This window comes from Scyliorhinus torazame, chromosome 18, assembly GCF_047496885.1.
Source record: "Scyliorhinus torazame isolate Kashiwa2021f chromosome 18, sScyTor2.1, whole genome shotgun sequence".
Taxonomy (NCBI): Eukaryota; Metazoa; Chordata; class Chondrichthyes; order Carcharhiniformes; family Scyliorhinidae; genus Scyliorhinus; species Scyliorhinus torazame.
The window spans coordinates 104,167,629-104,183,795 of NC_092724.1; the positions used below are offsets into that span (position 1 = coordinate 104,167,629).

General features: G+C 45.0%; 1 protein-coding gene across 2 annotated transcripts in view; it reads right to left on the reverse strand.

Annotated features, from left to right (window-relative positions):
• Positions 1-15,281, reverse strand: part of map2k4a (mitogen-activated protein kinase kinase 4a) — a 259,462-nt gene extending 244,181 nt beyond the window's left edge. Inside the window, exon 1 of one of the 2 annotated variants that reach the window (XM_072483113.1) lies at positions 14,428-15,281. In XM_072483113.1, coding sequence (XP_072339214.1) covers positions 14,428-14,512 — 85 coding nt within the window. In that variant the 5' untranslated portion in view covers positions 14,513-15,281. The remainder of the gene's footprint in view (positions 1-14,427) is intronic. The other variant, XM_072483114.1, reaches the window with a different exon arrangement.
• Between the last annotated feature and the right edge of the window lie 886 nt (positions 15,282-16,167).

Consider the following 16,167-nt stretch of genomic DNA (forward strand, 5'->3'; position numbering starts at 1 on the left):
CGAGTGCTCCGTCTCCTTAACCCCAGCCAGCAGCATTTCCCCCACCATGAAAAAGTTGATCCGCGAGTACACCTTATGGATCGCTGAGAAAAACAAGTTCTCCCACTCCCACAGGTGCAGAAACCTTTAAGTGTCCACCCGTCCCATTTCCACCATTAGTCCAGCCAATGCCTCCACCACCACCCCCCCACCCTAATGGGACCAGCGAGCGCAGCTGCGATTTGTCCAACTTTGGCTCCTGCACCGTTTCAGCCCCCCCACTATCAGTTTGTGTGTCAAAGTCGGGGATGGCTCCACACACCTTCTTCGTGAATCCCACATCGTCCCAATTGGGACCATATACATTTACCAGTGACAGTAGCCTCCCCTCCAGCGCCCCTGTCACAATCATATACCTACCTCCCCAAACTGCAACCACCTTCTCCATCTGGAACTGTACCCTTTTGCTGACCAGCACCGCTACCCCTTGAGCCCTTCCGCCAAATCCAGAGTGAAACACCTGACGAACCCAGTCCTCAAGTCTCACCTGATCCTTCACCCTCAAGTGAGCCTCCTGCAGCTATGGCTACATCGGCCTTCAAACTTTTAGGATGCGCAAGCACCCTTGATCTCTTGTCTGGACCTCTCAACCCCCTCATGTTCCACGCGACTATCCTAACTGGGGGTCTCTCACCACCCCCCCCCCCCCATTTCTTATCCACCATCATCATACCACCGGGCCTTGCCCCATGAGCCTGCCCCACCCCTATCCATTATTAACATCGAACCCCCTCCTCCCGCTCCCAGAATCTCCCCCTGCATTTCCCCTCAAAAAAATATCACCCAGTATTGATCCTCTCCCCTACGCTCGCCTCGTAGGCCCATTAAAACCTGCTAACCAGACTCCAATGTCCGCAGCCCTCCTCTCAGCTCACCTCCATTCATTAGCCGATTTTAGTTAACTAGTGCAGGTGCCCCCCCCCCCCCCCTCCCCCCCCCTCCCCAAGGCATACCGTCCCCTCCCACGCAGTCCCAGAAGAAAAAGAAAAACAATCTATCCCATTCAATTCAATAAAATAACATAACCGTTGCAACAAAATAATGCCAATCAAACCAAACAAAAACTTAAACTATAACGATGTGAAGTTACAATACAGGTCAATGAAAGGAAAGTTATAACATTTGTACATTTTCCAGCTCCCCAATCACAGTCCACGATCTCTCTTTCTGCTCCACTCCTCACTTCTGCCTTCATGAACACCTCAGCAACGTTTCAAAATAAAAATCTTTGGCGTTGTACGTCACCCTCAGCTTTGCCGGGTATACCATACCGAATCGCACCCCCTTGTTGTAGTGCCGCCTTTATTTAGCTGAACGCCGCTCGTCTCTTCTCAAAACTCTACCGTCGAGTCCTGGTAAATTCAAAAACTAGCACCATCCCACTGCACCTCCCACTTCTGCTTCACCCAGCTTAACACCTTCGCCTTCATGTGGTATTTATGGAAGCAGATGATTATTGCTCTTGGCGGCTCATTTACTTTGGCTTTCAGCCTGAACGATCGATGAGCTTGGTCCAGTTCATACCGGGAGGGGTCTTCACCCTCCGCCATCAACTCCGCCAGCTTCTTAGCGAAGTACTCTGTCGGCCTTGAGCCCTCTGCCCCTTCAGGCAAGCCCACAATTTTCAGATTGTGACGCCTTGAGCGGTTCTCCAAGTCCTCGAGCTTTACTCGGAGTCCTCTGTTGACCTCCACCACCCTCCGCAGCTCGTCCCCCATTGAGTTGAGCCGGTCGCTGTGCTGTGACATGGTCTCCTCCACTTCCTTCATCTTTTCACCTTGTTCTCTCAGCTTGGCCGATGGCTTTGCCACAGCTACCCTCACCGGGGTGATTGCCTCCTCCACCAATGATTTCATTGCGACCGCCATCTCTTCCTCAATTCCCCCATGTGCTTTACAAACTGTTTCTCCAGCTCCACAGCTGTCACCTCGGTAATTGTTTCTACCGTAAGTAGTGCAGCCCCACTATGCGGTCCGGCATCCGCCATCTTGTCAGCACATTTACTGGTCCTCTCATTCAACGGCGAACCCGCGTTTCCTCTCTTCTTCGCAGCTGTTTTTGGCATCCTTTAACGACTTATTATTTTTCCCCTTCTTTCTTCAATCTTAAAATAAATAATAAAATAAAAAATAAAAATGAAATTATATATTTTTTAAATTCAAAAATAAAAAATAAAAAAATCTCTTCCCCCGGGACCGGACTTCGAACTTCTCACACATCCACTTTCAGCGGGAGCCACCCGATGTGCTCTGCTCCCCCTCTACATCGCGTCTTGGATTCGGGCCTTGCCTCTTGTCAAGCTCCACCCCCGCCACTCACTTCGGGCTCGATACACCCTGCTCCTCCAGCCACCGGACACTCCCGCGGGGCTCCTCACCGGCTACAAAACGGCCTGACCCGGCGTCCGTCCCTCAGGCCCCAAAGGCCGAAGAAATTTGGATAGAAAAAACGTGGAAACCCCCGAAAAAGACCAGGATATCACGGACCGGTAGGAGCACCTTCTTAACCCGGCCGCTCCGCTCACGAGCGCCACGGTAAGTCAAAAACATCTATCGCGGTCTTAAAGATACTCTGATTTGACCCCAGAGCCTTCTGCAGCAAAGAGTTCCACAGATTCGCCACCCTCTGGCTGAAGAAATTCCTCCTCATCTCTGTTTTAAAGGTTTGTCCCTTTAGTCTGGGATTGTGCCCTCTGGTTCTAGATTTTCCTACAAGTGGAAACATCCTCTCCACGTCTACTCTATCCAGGCCTCGCAGTATCCTGTAAGTTTCAATAACATTCCCCCTCATCCGTCTAATCTCCAATGAGTACATACCCAGGGTCCTCAACTGTTCTACATACGACAATATCCTTTCACTTTTTTGACCAATCTGCCACGTGATACTTTGTCAACTGTCTTGCTAAAATCCATATACACATCCACTGCACCACCTTCATCAACCCATTTGTCACTTCCTCAAAGAATTCAAACAAATTTGTACGGCAAGACCTTCTTTTAACAAATCCATGCCGACTGTCCCTGACTACGCCACGCTTTTCTATGTGACAGTTGACCCTATCTGTCAGCATTGATTCTACTAATTTGCCCACCACCAACTTAAGATTAATTGGCCTATAATTGTTTGGCATTTCCTTCGATCCCTTTTTAAACAATGGAGCCCAGTTTGCATTTCTCTAGTCCTCCTGCACCTCTCCTGTATCCAGTGAGGATTGGAAAATCATCCTCCGAGCATCTACTATCTCCTCCCTGACCTCCTTCAGTGGCCTTGGAAACAATCTATCCGGCGCTGGCGACTTATCAACTTTCTAGGATTTCCACCCTCTATGATTACCCCATCCAACATCTCAATTCTCCTGGACTAATATATCTACATCATCCATTTCCTTTGTAAACAAGACAAAATATTCCCACAGCCTCTACATCTATTTCCCCAGGCTGGATAATATTCCCTGGCTGGGGAATACATTAGGCCACAGGCGGAGGGTAAAGGGTCAATCACACAGGATTCGGTGACATTTCTAAGAGTCAGAGTTTTTACAGCACGGAAAGAGGCCCTTTGGTCCATCATGTCCATGTCGGCCATCTTCTAATCCCATTTTCCAGCTCTTGGCTCCTAGCCTTGTATGCTACGGCATTTCACTCGGAGTTATGAATCTTTTGAATTATATACCCATTAAGTATATAATTAAGCATATTCAAAATTGGAACAGAATTTTGATCTCTCAGGGAATCAAGAAATATAGTGAACAAGTACGAAAATGGTAGCTGAGACAGAAATCAGCCATAGTCATGTTCAACATCAGAGCTGACTCGAAGCTGAGCACCATCTTCTCCTGCTCCTATTTACTTTATTGATCTGTTGAAAATGGCAACAGAAGAAAAAATTAATTATTGGAAAAACCACACTGCAGTGCATCGCAGAAGATGGCAATTATGTTGGAAACCTAGAAACTCGCAACATGTTGCGTGAAAACCTTTACGAATTGGGTTTTTGTATGTAGCTTTCAATCTGCTATCTGTGCACATTCAAAGTTATTCAAGTTTAAAGCTGCATTTGTACTTTATAAACACCCTCCATAATGTATTTGATCACACAGTACAACAGACACGGCTATAAACATACACTGAAAATTATGAATCCCTATTGCAGACTAGCACTAGCAGAAAAGTCAGGAAAGAATACAATTATTTTTCATTGCTGCACAATTTGATCACAGTAAAGTTTGCGTATCAGTACTTCATAACTACAACATACCAATTCTCTACTGCCTGTCTGAAAGAAAACTAGTACAAACTCAATTTACTAAATCACAGGTCAGCTTGTTCTCGCAATGAAGCAGCGATTGTACAGAAACACATCAGCCGCTACTGCAGTTCTGAGACAAATGTTCTTACTGTTGTGATAATTAAATCTCAGCTCTACTTAACATTTTTCAAATTCATTCAGCTTGCCTCTCAGGTAGTGAAGTTATGTGCCTGAGAGATGCTGTTGAAAATGTCTTGACGAGTTGCTGCAGTAGATCATACACACTACAGTCAACATGTGTCAATGATGGAGGGAGTGGCTATTTAAAGGTGTATAGGCAGAAAGCTGGTATGTCTTAGATGATGTTGAGTTTCTTGAGTGTTGTTGGAAATGCACACATCAAGGCTTGTGGAACACATTCAATCACATTCCTAACTTGCAGGTGGAGAGGCTCTAATGAGTCAAAAGGTGAGTTATTCATTGCAGAATACCCAGACTCTGATATATTATTAGAGACACAATGTGTGTGTGGTTGGTCCAGTTGAATTTTTAATCAATAGTGAACATAAGGATGATGATGATGGGGGATTTGATGATCATGGGGAGGTAATTTGACTCTCTTTCAGGAGATAGTCATTTTCAGGTACGAGTGGCAAATAGAATTCAAGCTATTTATCAGCCTAAGCTTGGTTGCTGTTCAGGTTTTGCTGTGTACAGGCATGTATTAGCTGAAGAATTGCAAATGGAGCTGAACACTACAAGGGGCTGTTTAGCACAGGGCTAAATCGCTGGCTTTGGAAGCAGACCAAGGCAGGCCAGCAGCATGGTTCAATTCCCGTAACAGCCTCCCCGAACAGGCACCGGAATGTGGCGACTAGGGGCTTTTCACAGTAACTTCATTTGAAGCCTACTTGTGACAATAAGCGATTTTCATTTCATCATCAGCAAATAGCCCCAATGCTGATTTCATGTTAAAGGGAAGGTTATTGATGAAGCAGCAGAAGATGGTTTGGCCAAAGATGTTGCCCTGAGGATCTCCGACAGCAATGTGCACAGACAGAAAACACTGCCTTCCTAACACAGCTATCTCCCTTTACATCAATTATAATTCCTACACAGCAGAGCTCACCCCACCCCCGATTTCAGTTTTACTGGAGCTTCTTGATGTTGCACTCAATCGAATGCTGTCTTGATGTCAACTGCAGTCACTCTCGCTCCACCTCTGAAATTCAGCTCTCTTGTCCATGTTTGAAACAGTGCAAACCAAAATGAGCATCAGTGAACAAGTTCAGTGAATAAGCACAACTTAATACCACTGTTGGCAATCCTTTCCTTCACTTGGCTGATGTCCTATCCACCTACTGTAGGTCAACAATTGGCTAAATTGGATTTGTCGTTTTGGCAGAAAGGATATACCTTGACAATTTTCCAAAGTGACAGGTAAATACCACAATTCTCAGCTGTCATGGAACAACTTGGCTAGAGGTATGCTAGTTCTGAAACCCAGATCCTCAGCGCTATAGCCGGGATGTTGTCAGGCAACTTAGCCATTTATTGATATCATGTGCCGTGAACCAAACTGGATGAAGATTAGTATATGTGAAGGTATCTCAGGAGGCAGTGTTGGTACTCTTGGCTAAAGATGAGTGCAAATGCTTCAGCCTTGTCTATTGCCATGAATGAGATGGAGTGTGCATGAAGCTTCCTGCTACCGTTATTTGCTTAATCCTCCGTCATCATTACCGACTGACTGTACTGCAGAGCTTTGTGCTATCTATTGGCAGGACTGCTTATCTTTGACAACAGCAAAGGGCGACACGATGGCACTGTGGTTAGCACTGCTGATTCACGGCGCAGAGGACCCAGGTTCGATCCTGGCCCTGGGTCACTGTCCGTGTGGGGTTTGCATATTCTCCCAGTGCCTGCATGGGTCTCACCCCAACAACCCAAAGATGTACAGGCTACGTGGATTGCCATGCTAAATTGCTCCTTAAATTAAAAAAATTGGGTACTCTTAAAAAAAGTTTTGTTTTTTTAAATCTTTGACAACAGCATGCTGCTTAGCATGCATGCAGTCCTATGTTGTAGACTCATCAGGCTGGCACCTCATTTTCAAGTACACCTGGTGCTGCACCTGGCATGCTCTCTCCTCTCCTGATTGAATCCTCAGGGTTCATCTTAGTTATCTCGCTTGATGGTAATAGAGGGTCAAGGCATATGCCGGGAGTGAGATAACAGATAGCAATTAATTAAAATTCTGCCGATGCCACCACAGCATCTCATGACTGTCCAATTCTGAACTGATATACCGGTTAGAAAGAAATAACTTGCATTCATATATTGCCTTTCATGACCTCATGATGTCCAAAAGTGTTTTGGGGGATCTTTTATATCCACCTGAAAATGTAGACCAGGTCTCAGATTAATTCATCTGAAATATGGCCCTTTCCCTCTTGAAAAGCAAATTATTATGGATGCTGGAATCTGAAACCAAAGAGAACATAGAGCATAGAAAATACAGCACAGAACAGGCCCTTCGGCCCGCGATGTTGTGCCGAACTTTTGTCCTAGATTAAGAACAAATTAATCTACACCCCATCATTCTACCGTAATCCATGTACCTATCCAACAGCCGCTTGGAAGGTCCCTAATGTTTCCGACTCAACTACTTCCACAGGCAGTGCATTCCATGCCCCCACTACTCTCTGGGTAAAGAACCTACCTCTGACATCCCCCCTATATCTTCCACCATTCACCTTAAATTTATGTCCCCTTGTAATGGTTTGTTCTACCCGGGCAAAAAGTCTCTGAGTTTCTACTCTATCTATTCCCCTGATCATCTCATAAACCTCGATCAAGTCTCCCCTCATCCTTCTCCGCTCTAAAGAGAAAAGGCCGAGCACCCTCAACCTTTCCTCGTAAGACCTACTCTCCATTCCAGGCAACATCCTGGTAAATCTCCTTTGCACCTTTTCCAATGCTTCCACATCCTTCCTAAAATGAGGCGACCAGAACTGTACACAGTACTCCAAATGTGGCCTTACCAAGGTTTTGGACAGCTGCATCATCACCTCACGGCTCTTAAATTCAATACCTCTGCTAATGAATGCTAGCACACCATAGGCCTTCTTCACAGCTCTATCCACTTGAGTGGCAACTTTCAAAGATATATGAACATAGACCCCAAGATCTCTCTGCTCCTCCACATTGCCAAGAACCCTACCGTTAACCCTGTATTCCGCATTCATATTTGTCCTTCCAAAATGGACAACCTCACACTTTTCAGGGTGAAACTCCATCTACCACTTCTCAGCCCAGCTCTGCATCCTATCTATGTCTCTTTGCAGCAGACAACAGCCCTCCTCACTATCCACAACTCCACCAAATCTTCGTATCGTCTGCAAATTTACTGACGCACCCTTCAACTCCCTCATCCAAGTCATTAGTGAAAATCACAAACAGCAGAGGACCCAGAACTGATCCCTGCGGTACACCACTGGTAACTGGGCTCCAGGCTGAATATTTGCCAACCGATTTGCATTCTATCGGTTAGCCAGTTCGTTATCCAACTGGCCAAATTTCCCACTATCCCATGCCTCCTTACTTTCTGCATAAGCCTACCATGGGGAACCTTTATCAAATACCTTACTAAAATCCATATACACTGCATCCACTGTTTACCTTCATCCACGTGCTTGGTCACCTCCTCAAAGAATTCAATAAGACTTGTGAGGCAAGACCTATCCCTCACAAATCCGTGCTGATTATCCCTAATCAAGCAGTGTCTTTCCAGATTCTCAGAAATCCTATCCCTCAGTACCCTTTCCATTACTTTGCATACCACCGAAGTAAGACTAACTGGCCTGTAATTCCCAGGGTTATCCCTATTCCCTTTTTTGAACAGGGGCACGACATTCGCCAGTCTCCAATCCCCTAGTACCACTCCTGTGGACAGTGAGGACGAAAAGATCATTGCCAACGGCTCTGCAATTTCATCTCTTGCTTCCCATAGAATCCTTGGATATAGGGAAATGTTGCACTCAGTGGAATGGGTTAAAGTCTGTTTCAAAGCAAGGAGTGTCAGGAATAAGGGAGATGAAGTTAGAGCATGGATCAGTACTTGGAACTACGATGTTGTGGCCATTACGGAGACATGGATTTCACAGGGGCAGGAATGGTTGTTAGATATTCCGGGGTTTAGATGTTTTCAGAAGAATAGGGAGGCAGGTAAAAGAGGGGGGGGGGGGCACTGTTAATTAGGGAGTGCACCACAGCTGCAGAAAAGGAGGTAGTTGAGGAGTGTTTGTCTACGAGTCAGTATGGGTGGAAGTCAGAAACGAGAAAGGAGTAGTCACTTTATTGGGAGTTTTCTATAGACCCCCCAATAGCAGCAGAGAGATAGAGGAACAGATTGGGCGGCAGATCTTGGAAAAGTGCAGAAATAACTCAGTTGTTGTCATGGGTGACTTCAACTTCCCTAATATTGACTGGAACCTCCTTCGTGCAATGGTTTGGATGGAGCCGATTTTGTCAGGTGTGTACAGGAAGGTTTCCCGACTCAATATGTAGATAGAACATAACAGCGCAGTACAGGCCCTTCGGCCCTCGATGTTGCGCTGACCGGTGAAACGACTCTAAAGCCCATCTACACTATTCCCTTATCGTCCATATGTCTATCCAATGACCATTTGAACGCCCTTAGTGTTGGCGAGTCCACTACTGTTGCAGGCAGGGCATTCCATGCCCTTACTACTCTCGGAGTAAAGAACCTACCTCTGACATCTGTCTTATATCTATCTCCCCTCAGTTTAAAGCTATGTCCCCTCGTGCTATACATCACCATCCGAGGAAAAAGGCTCTCGCTGTCCACCCTATCCAATCCTCTGATCATCTTGTCTGCCTCAATTAAGTCACCTCTTAACCTTCTTCTCTCTAACAAAAACAGCCTCAAGTCCCTCAGCCTTTCCTCATAAGATCTTCCCTCCATACCAGGCAACATTCTGGTAAATCTCCTCTGCACCCTTTCCAATGCTTCCACATCCTTCCTATAATGCGGCGACCAGAATTGTACGCAATACTCCAAATGCGGCCGCACCAGAGTTTTGTACAGCTGCAACATGACCTCATGGCTCTGAAACTCAATCCCTCTACCAATAAAAGCTAACACCCCGTACGCCTTCTTAACAATCCTCTCAACCCGAGTGGCAACTTTCAGGGATCTATGTATATGGACACCGAGATCTCTCTGCTCATCCACACTTCCACACTGCCAAGAATCTTACCTTTAGCCCAGTACTCTGTCTTCCTGTTATTCCTTCCAAAATGAATCACCTCATACTTTTCTGCATTAAACTCCATTTGCCACCTCTCAGCCCAGCGCTGCAGTTTATCTATGTCCCTCTGTAACTTGTACCATCCTTCCGCACTGTCCACAACTCCACCGACTTTACTGTCATCTGCAAATTTACTCACCCATCCTTCTACGCCCTCCTCCAGGTCATTTATAAAAATGATAAACAGCAGTGGCCCCAAAACAGATCCTTGTGGTACACCACTAGTAACTGGACTCCAGTCTGAACACTTCCCATCAACCACCACCCTTTGTCTTCTTCCAGCTAGCCAATTTCTGATCCAAACTGCTAAATCTCCCTGAATCCCATGCTTCCGTATTTTCTGCAGTAGCCTACCGTGGGGAACCTTATCAAACGCTTTACTGAAATCCATATACACATCAACTGCTTTACCCTCATCCACCTGTTTGGTCACCTTCTCAAAGAACTCAATAAGGTTTGTGAGGCACGACCTACCCTTCACAAAACCGTGTTGACTTTTTCTAATCAAATTATTCCTTTCCAGATGATTATACACTCGATCTCTTATAAACCTTTCCAAGATTTTGCCCACAACAGAAGTAAGGCTCACTGGTCTATAGTTACCGGGGTTGTCTCTACTCCCCTTCTTGACCAAGGGGACAACATTTGCTATCCTCCAGTCTTCTGGCACTTTTCCTGTAGAAAAAGATGACTTAAAGATCAAAGCCAAAGCTAAGCAATCTCCTCCCTAGCTTCCCAGAGAATCCTAGGATAAATCCCATCCGGCCCAGGGGACGTATCTATTTTCACACTTTCCAGAATTGTTAACACCTCCTCCTTATGAACCTCAAGCCCTTCTAGTCTAGTAGCCTGAATCTCAGTATTCTCCTCGACAACATTTTCTTTTTCCTGTGTGAATGCTGACAAAAAATATTCGTTATGCACCTCTCCTATCTCCTCGGACTCCAAGCACAACTTCCCACTACTGTCCTTGACTGGCCCTACTCTTACCCTCGTCATTCTTTTATTCCTGACATATCTATAGAAAGCTTTAGGGTTATCCTTGATCCTACCTGCCAAAGACTTCTCATGTCCCCTCCTGGCTCTTCTTAGCTCTCTCTTTAGGTCCTTCCTAGCTAACTTGTAACTCTCGAGCACCCTAACTGAACCTTCATGTCTCATGTTTACATAAGCCTCTTGTGACAATAAGCGATTTTCACTTCATTTTCATTTCTTCCTCTTGACAAGTATTTCGACTGCCTTAGTAAACCACGGTTCCGTTGCTCGACCACTTCCTCCCTGCCTGACAGGTACATACTTATCAAGGACACGCAGTAGCTGTTCCTTGAACAAGCTCCACATTTCCATTGTGCCCATCCCCTGCAGTTTTCGTCTCTATCCGATGCATCCCAGGTCTTGTCTCATCGCATCATAATTGCCTTTCCCCCAGATATAACTCTTGCCCTGCGGTATATACCTATCCCTTTCCATCACTAAAGTAAATGTAATCGAATTGTGGTCACTATCACCAAAGTGCTCACCTACCTCCAAATCTAACACCTGTTCTGGTTCATTACCCAGCACCAAATCCAATACGGCCTCGCCTCTCGTTGGCCTATCTACATACTGTGTCAGGAAACCCTCCTGCACACATTGGACAAAAACGGGCCCATCTAATAGGCCGACTCGGTGAGAGGCCATATTGGACTTGGTGCTCGGCAACTAACCAGGCCAGGTGTCAGATCTCTCCATGGGAGAGCATTTTGGTGACAGTGACCACAACTCCTTGACCTTTACCATAGTCATGGAGATGGATAGGAACACACAGTATGGGAAGGTATTTAATTGGGGGAGGGGATATTATACTGCTATTAGACAGGAGCTGAGGAGCATAAAGTGGGAACAATTTGTTCTTGGGGAACGTTCCGGCAACCCAACAAGCTTCATGGCCACTTTTACTGATAATCAACTTTTTATTCCAGATTTAGTTTACTTTTAAAAAATGGAATTCAAAATCACCCAAGTTATATCTTATATCAAAGAGCCCTGACATCAACACAAGTAAATTAAAATGCCAAACACCTATCAGCACACAACACCTGTACTGATAACTACACAAAAACCTACTTAAAACAGAAGCAGAACAAGGCAGGTCAGCAGCACGGTTCAATTCCCGTAACAGCCTCCCCGAACAGGCGCCGGAATGTGGCGACTAGGGGCTTTTCGCAGTAACTTCATTGAAGCCTACTTGTGGCAATAAGCGATTTTCATTTCATTTCATAACACTAATGCACATGTCGGTGGAGTGCTGTAGCCACTAATTTCTGCTGAGAAAAAAATCTTCCTCTATTGCATCGATTTGACATGCCCAAGGATACAGTCACACTGGACCTCAATCATTAATTAATTCCAATGGAGCAATTACCGTCAATACATGGAATGCCTCGCTCCACAGTAAAGATCTTCCTTAATCCAAATTGTGATGGACAAAACTACCAACTAATGCACACATTTCTCCACTCTGGGGCATTCAACAGTATGACTAGCCCAAAGGACCATGATAGTCCTATCAAAAATAGTTTTAGGTTTAACCGGTCTATTATAGAGTGCTGGTATCCAATATTGTGACAGATGCCACTGGCTAGTGTGTTCTGCAACCTATACCGGAGAATAATCAGGTGTGATGGAACCAATTAATCAAAGTAATTAATGCAAAATAATGAAATACGTAATACAAACATGCAAATTTGATAATCAGACACTAAAATCATTTTCTAGGATTACACTTACAACACAACCCGTAGACAACAAAATGGGATACTGTATCAAGAGTCATTGCCCCCTACAAACTGCTAATTTTTCACACCAATATAAAAAAAGAACTTCAAAATATATATAATGTAACAGCTGACAAATAAAAAACATGTCATTTTGGAAATATCCATTATCCAGAGCTCTTTAAGATACATTTCAGTAAGGAAAGAGAACATTTGCAGGTCCCCCATGGTCTGTTTCGTTAATATTAAAACAAATTGTACTCTGCATTTTTGTAAAATCAGTCTAAATTCTTGTGCAAATTATGTACAGCTATAATGTTAAGTGCAATAGATTTTGTCAATTATCCATTTTCAGAATAGAATGCTGGCATGGCAAGCCAGTCGCCCACAGGTCTATGGTAGAACATGGACACATGGCCACAATTCTCACCAATTTGTTTGTTCCAAAAATCACCACGAGTGACTACCTTTTTTAAAGAAAGGGGGTTAACCTCAGCTGCTTAATTACCTCTAATTATTCATTAGAGCAAGTTTCGTGGAGGTTAAGGTTAAGTAGGCTGACCATATATTCAAATCATGATGTGGGGCTTGGAGACACCTTGCGAGAGGCTAAGTAACTAGCATTCAAAGGTATACCAAAAGAATGGATGACTGGCTGGGAGTGAATTGCAAAACAAATTAATCAAGTTAATTCTGATATTGTAAATTGCAACAGCAAAGCTCAACCATTCAAGAACATTAACAGCATAAGATTAAAATTGGTGCCTTGTTTGCAATAACTAATGTCTGCTTCCAAGTTATAAGTTTTATTACCGCATTCATGCTGACCCTACGAGACATGTATGCTGTGGCTGAGAGGTCACATGAATGACTAAATACAGCATTAATTTTGACAAAATACTGGGAAAAATACCATATAGTCTCAGCTACAATTTTGCAGCTGGCCACCAACTATCAAATGTGTATACATGCCCTGCTTGCATAATCACTAAAAATGAACATGCAAAATGGATTTGAAATCTTTAAGAATTTAATGTATCATACAAAGTTTAAAATATTGAAGTCGTTAACTACAACAATTTGTATTATATCCTCACCTACATTCCTGCCATATACAAACTTTATCACCATCAAAAATAAATTTAGCCTTTAATGTTACACTCCAAATGCCCTGCTATAGCTATTCTGTTTACCTACATTATGCTTGCCCCCAATTAAATAACTCCACGGTGCAAGTAATGCACCATTTTAGAGAAAGTGAAAAAGTGAATGTGGGCCTGAAAAATAAGCTAAAGCAGGTAACAATATCTACTCAGTAATAACTAAATGTAACCCTGTTTAACTAAAGCCTTCATTTCAGGCAGGTACCCATTACACTTACCACAGCAAGCCAAGAAAAATAACTATAAAAAAACGATGATTGCCAGAGTAAAAAGACATATCTGAACTTAAAATACTCTACTGTTAATCGAATCATAATGTATTGCACTGTAACCAGAGGGGAAAATGGGGCAGTGTACAAGCATTTCTATTCCAACACGACGACACTGTGCCATAACAAACACTCATGCTGACGTTCCAAAGCAATTCACGATGCTAAGCACTTTGGAATGTTTCAGGTGTGCAAGAAGGCATTACTTACATGCAATTATTTATTACTTGCAGTAAAAAGAAAAGGCAGAACAGGCGCCACGAATGGAGTTTAAAAAACACACTCTAATAACCCCGCAATGTTGCCAACACTGAAGACATGAAAGAAGCTCCCCCCCCCACCCCCCCCGTCATGTTATCAATGATAACAGCTCAAGTTAAAGTATAGTGAAATTAGATCTCGTCTAATCCACACGCACTTGCACATCCTGAGCACAATGATGAGAGAGAGGTGGCTTGGCCCTGGCTGTGCAGAGTACTAACACTCCCTAAAAACAAGAGGCAGTGGGGGGGGGGGGGGGGGGGATCTACAATCAGAGAGAGACAGACAGACACACACACACACACACACACCATTACAGATGATAACCTCTGCACAAGAGAGCGGTGAGGCGGCTTACCCTGCATGCAGGTAGTTGTGTTTTGCTGCTGACTCTGTTGTTGCTGAGCTGAGCTGGAGTTGTTGCTGTAGCTGGGAGTCGCCATTGCACAAATAATATTCGGGAAGGGGGGGGGGGGGTGGTAGGGAATGGAATGGGGGGGGGGGGGGGGAAGAGGAGGGAAGCTGCAATGCAGTAACTGTCTCGCACGGTCACTGGCTTCCGATTTTTAAAAAATATAGCTTTTTTTTTTAAAAAAACACCCCCCGCCTCCCTTCCACACACGCACACTTGTACCCAAATCTCTTGAGCACTTCTACTGCCGGCGCCGTCAACAAAAAACGTTTAAAATCCGCCTCCTGTCTTCCATATCACAACCGAATACACGCACGATTTTTTTTTCCCTTTCAAAAACTTTGATCTGCATTTAAAAAAATAATAAACCCTTCCGAAAAAAATGCAAATGCTATCTTATTTCAACCCCCACCCCAAGAGGAAAATGGTTTCCGCGGGTTAGTTACTAAATCGAATTATTTTTTCTCCCTCTGTCGTTTTGCAAAAGTATATGTAATTTTAAAAATAATAATAATTTTAATCTAAGAGCTGCCCGAGTGCCTGGAGGCGCCGCCACTGCAGTCTTGACAAAGAAGCCATGGAAACCCTGCTGTCCAGCCCCCCGCCCCCAACACTTTCCAACGGCGAGAGACTCCCTCTGTTGTGTGTGTGAGAGAGTTTTGTTATTTTTTAAAAATCTGTGTACGGCCCCGGCGGAGATGTAATCACAGAAAAATTCGGGAAAATCCCATTCAGAATGCGTCTCTCCTGGCGTCACATCACTGAGTGAAAGAACAAGAAGGGAGGGAGGGCAGCCAGGGAGGGCGGCGCGCGCAGCCTCACTCTTGCACCCGACCGTCACTGCGTCCTCAGGCCACCGCGGCGCACTCTGGGATCTGTAGTCCTGCCCGCCGCACGGGGAGGGCGGAGGGAGGCGCGTCCCGGGCGGTCAGAGAACTACACCTCCCAAGGCGCCACTGCGGCCGGCCGCTGGCCACGCACCCAGTGATGAGCAGAAACGGCAGGCCTTGGCCCCGCCCCTCTCGATTGTGACGCATGCAGCAGCCACATCCAGGGCTTTGCAGAGGAGGGGAGGGGCGGGAGTGAGTAGGCAGTTTTGTTTTCTCCTGTTGCAGCATGATTCTGGTTAACTCAATGGGTTAGTTGGCTGGCTCCCTTGAAATGAAAAATGAAAATCGCTTATTGTCACAAATAGGCTTAAAATGAAGTTACTGTGAAAAGCCCCTAGTCGCCACATTCCAGCGCCTGTTCGGGGAGGATGGTACAGGAATTAAACTGTGCTGCTGGCCTGCCTTGGTCTGCTTTCAAAGCCAGTGATTTAACCCTGTGCTAAACCTTGAGGAGGACACCACGTGCGGGTATCAGCTGAGAGTTATTTATGAAGTCCTTGCTGTTCGCCTGAGGTGTGATAATCTTCAGGTTTAAATCACCACCAGACAGCTCTCCCTCTCACCTGGGATTATGGCAACTTTAGTCCTGAACGCAAAACGGTTAAACATTTTAGCCTGTGTTTCTTTTTCTGAGTGGGCATGTGTGCAAGTTCTAATTGTCCGCAAAGTCTGAATTTCATTCATTCAATTTATGCCCCCCCCCCCCCCCCCCCAGCCATAGGATGTGCAAAGTGTTAGTTGTGTCTTGGTAGTTTTTGTTTCTTACATTTATTCTTTCACGCGATGTGAGCTTCAC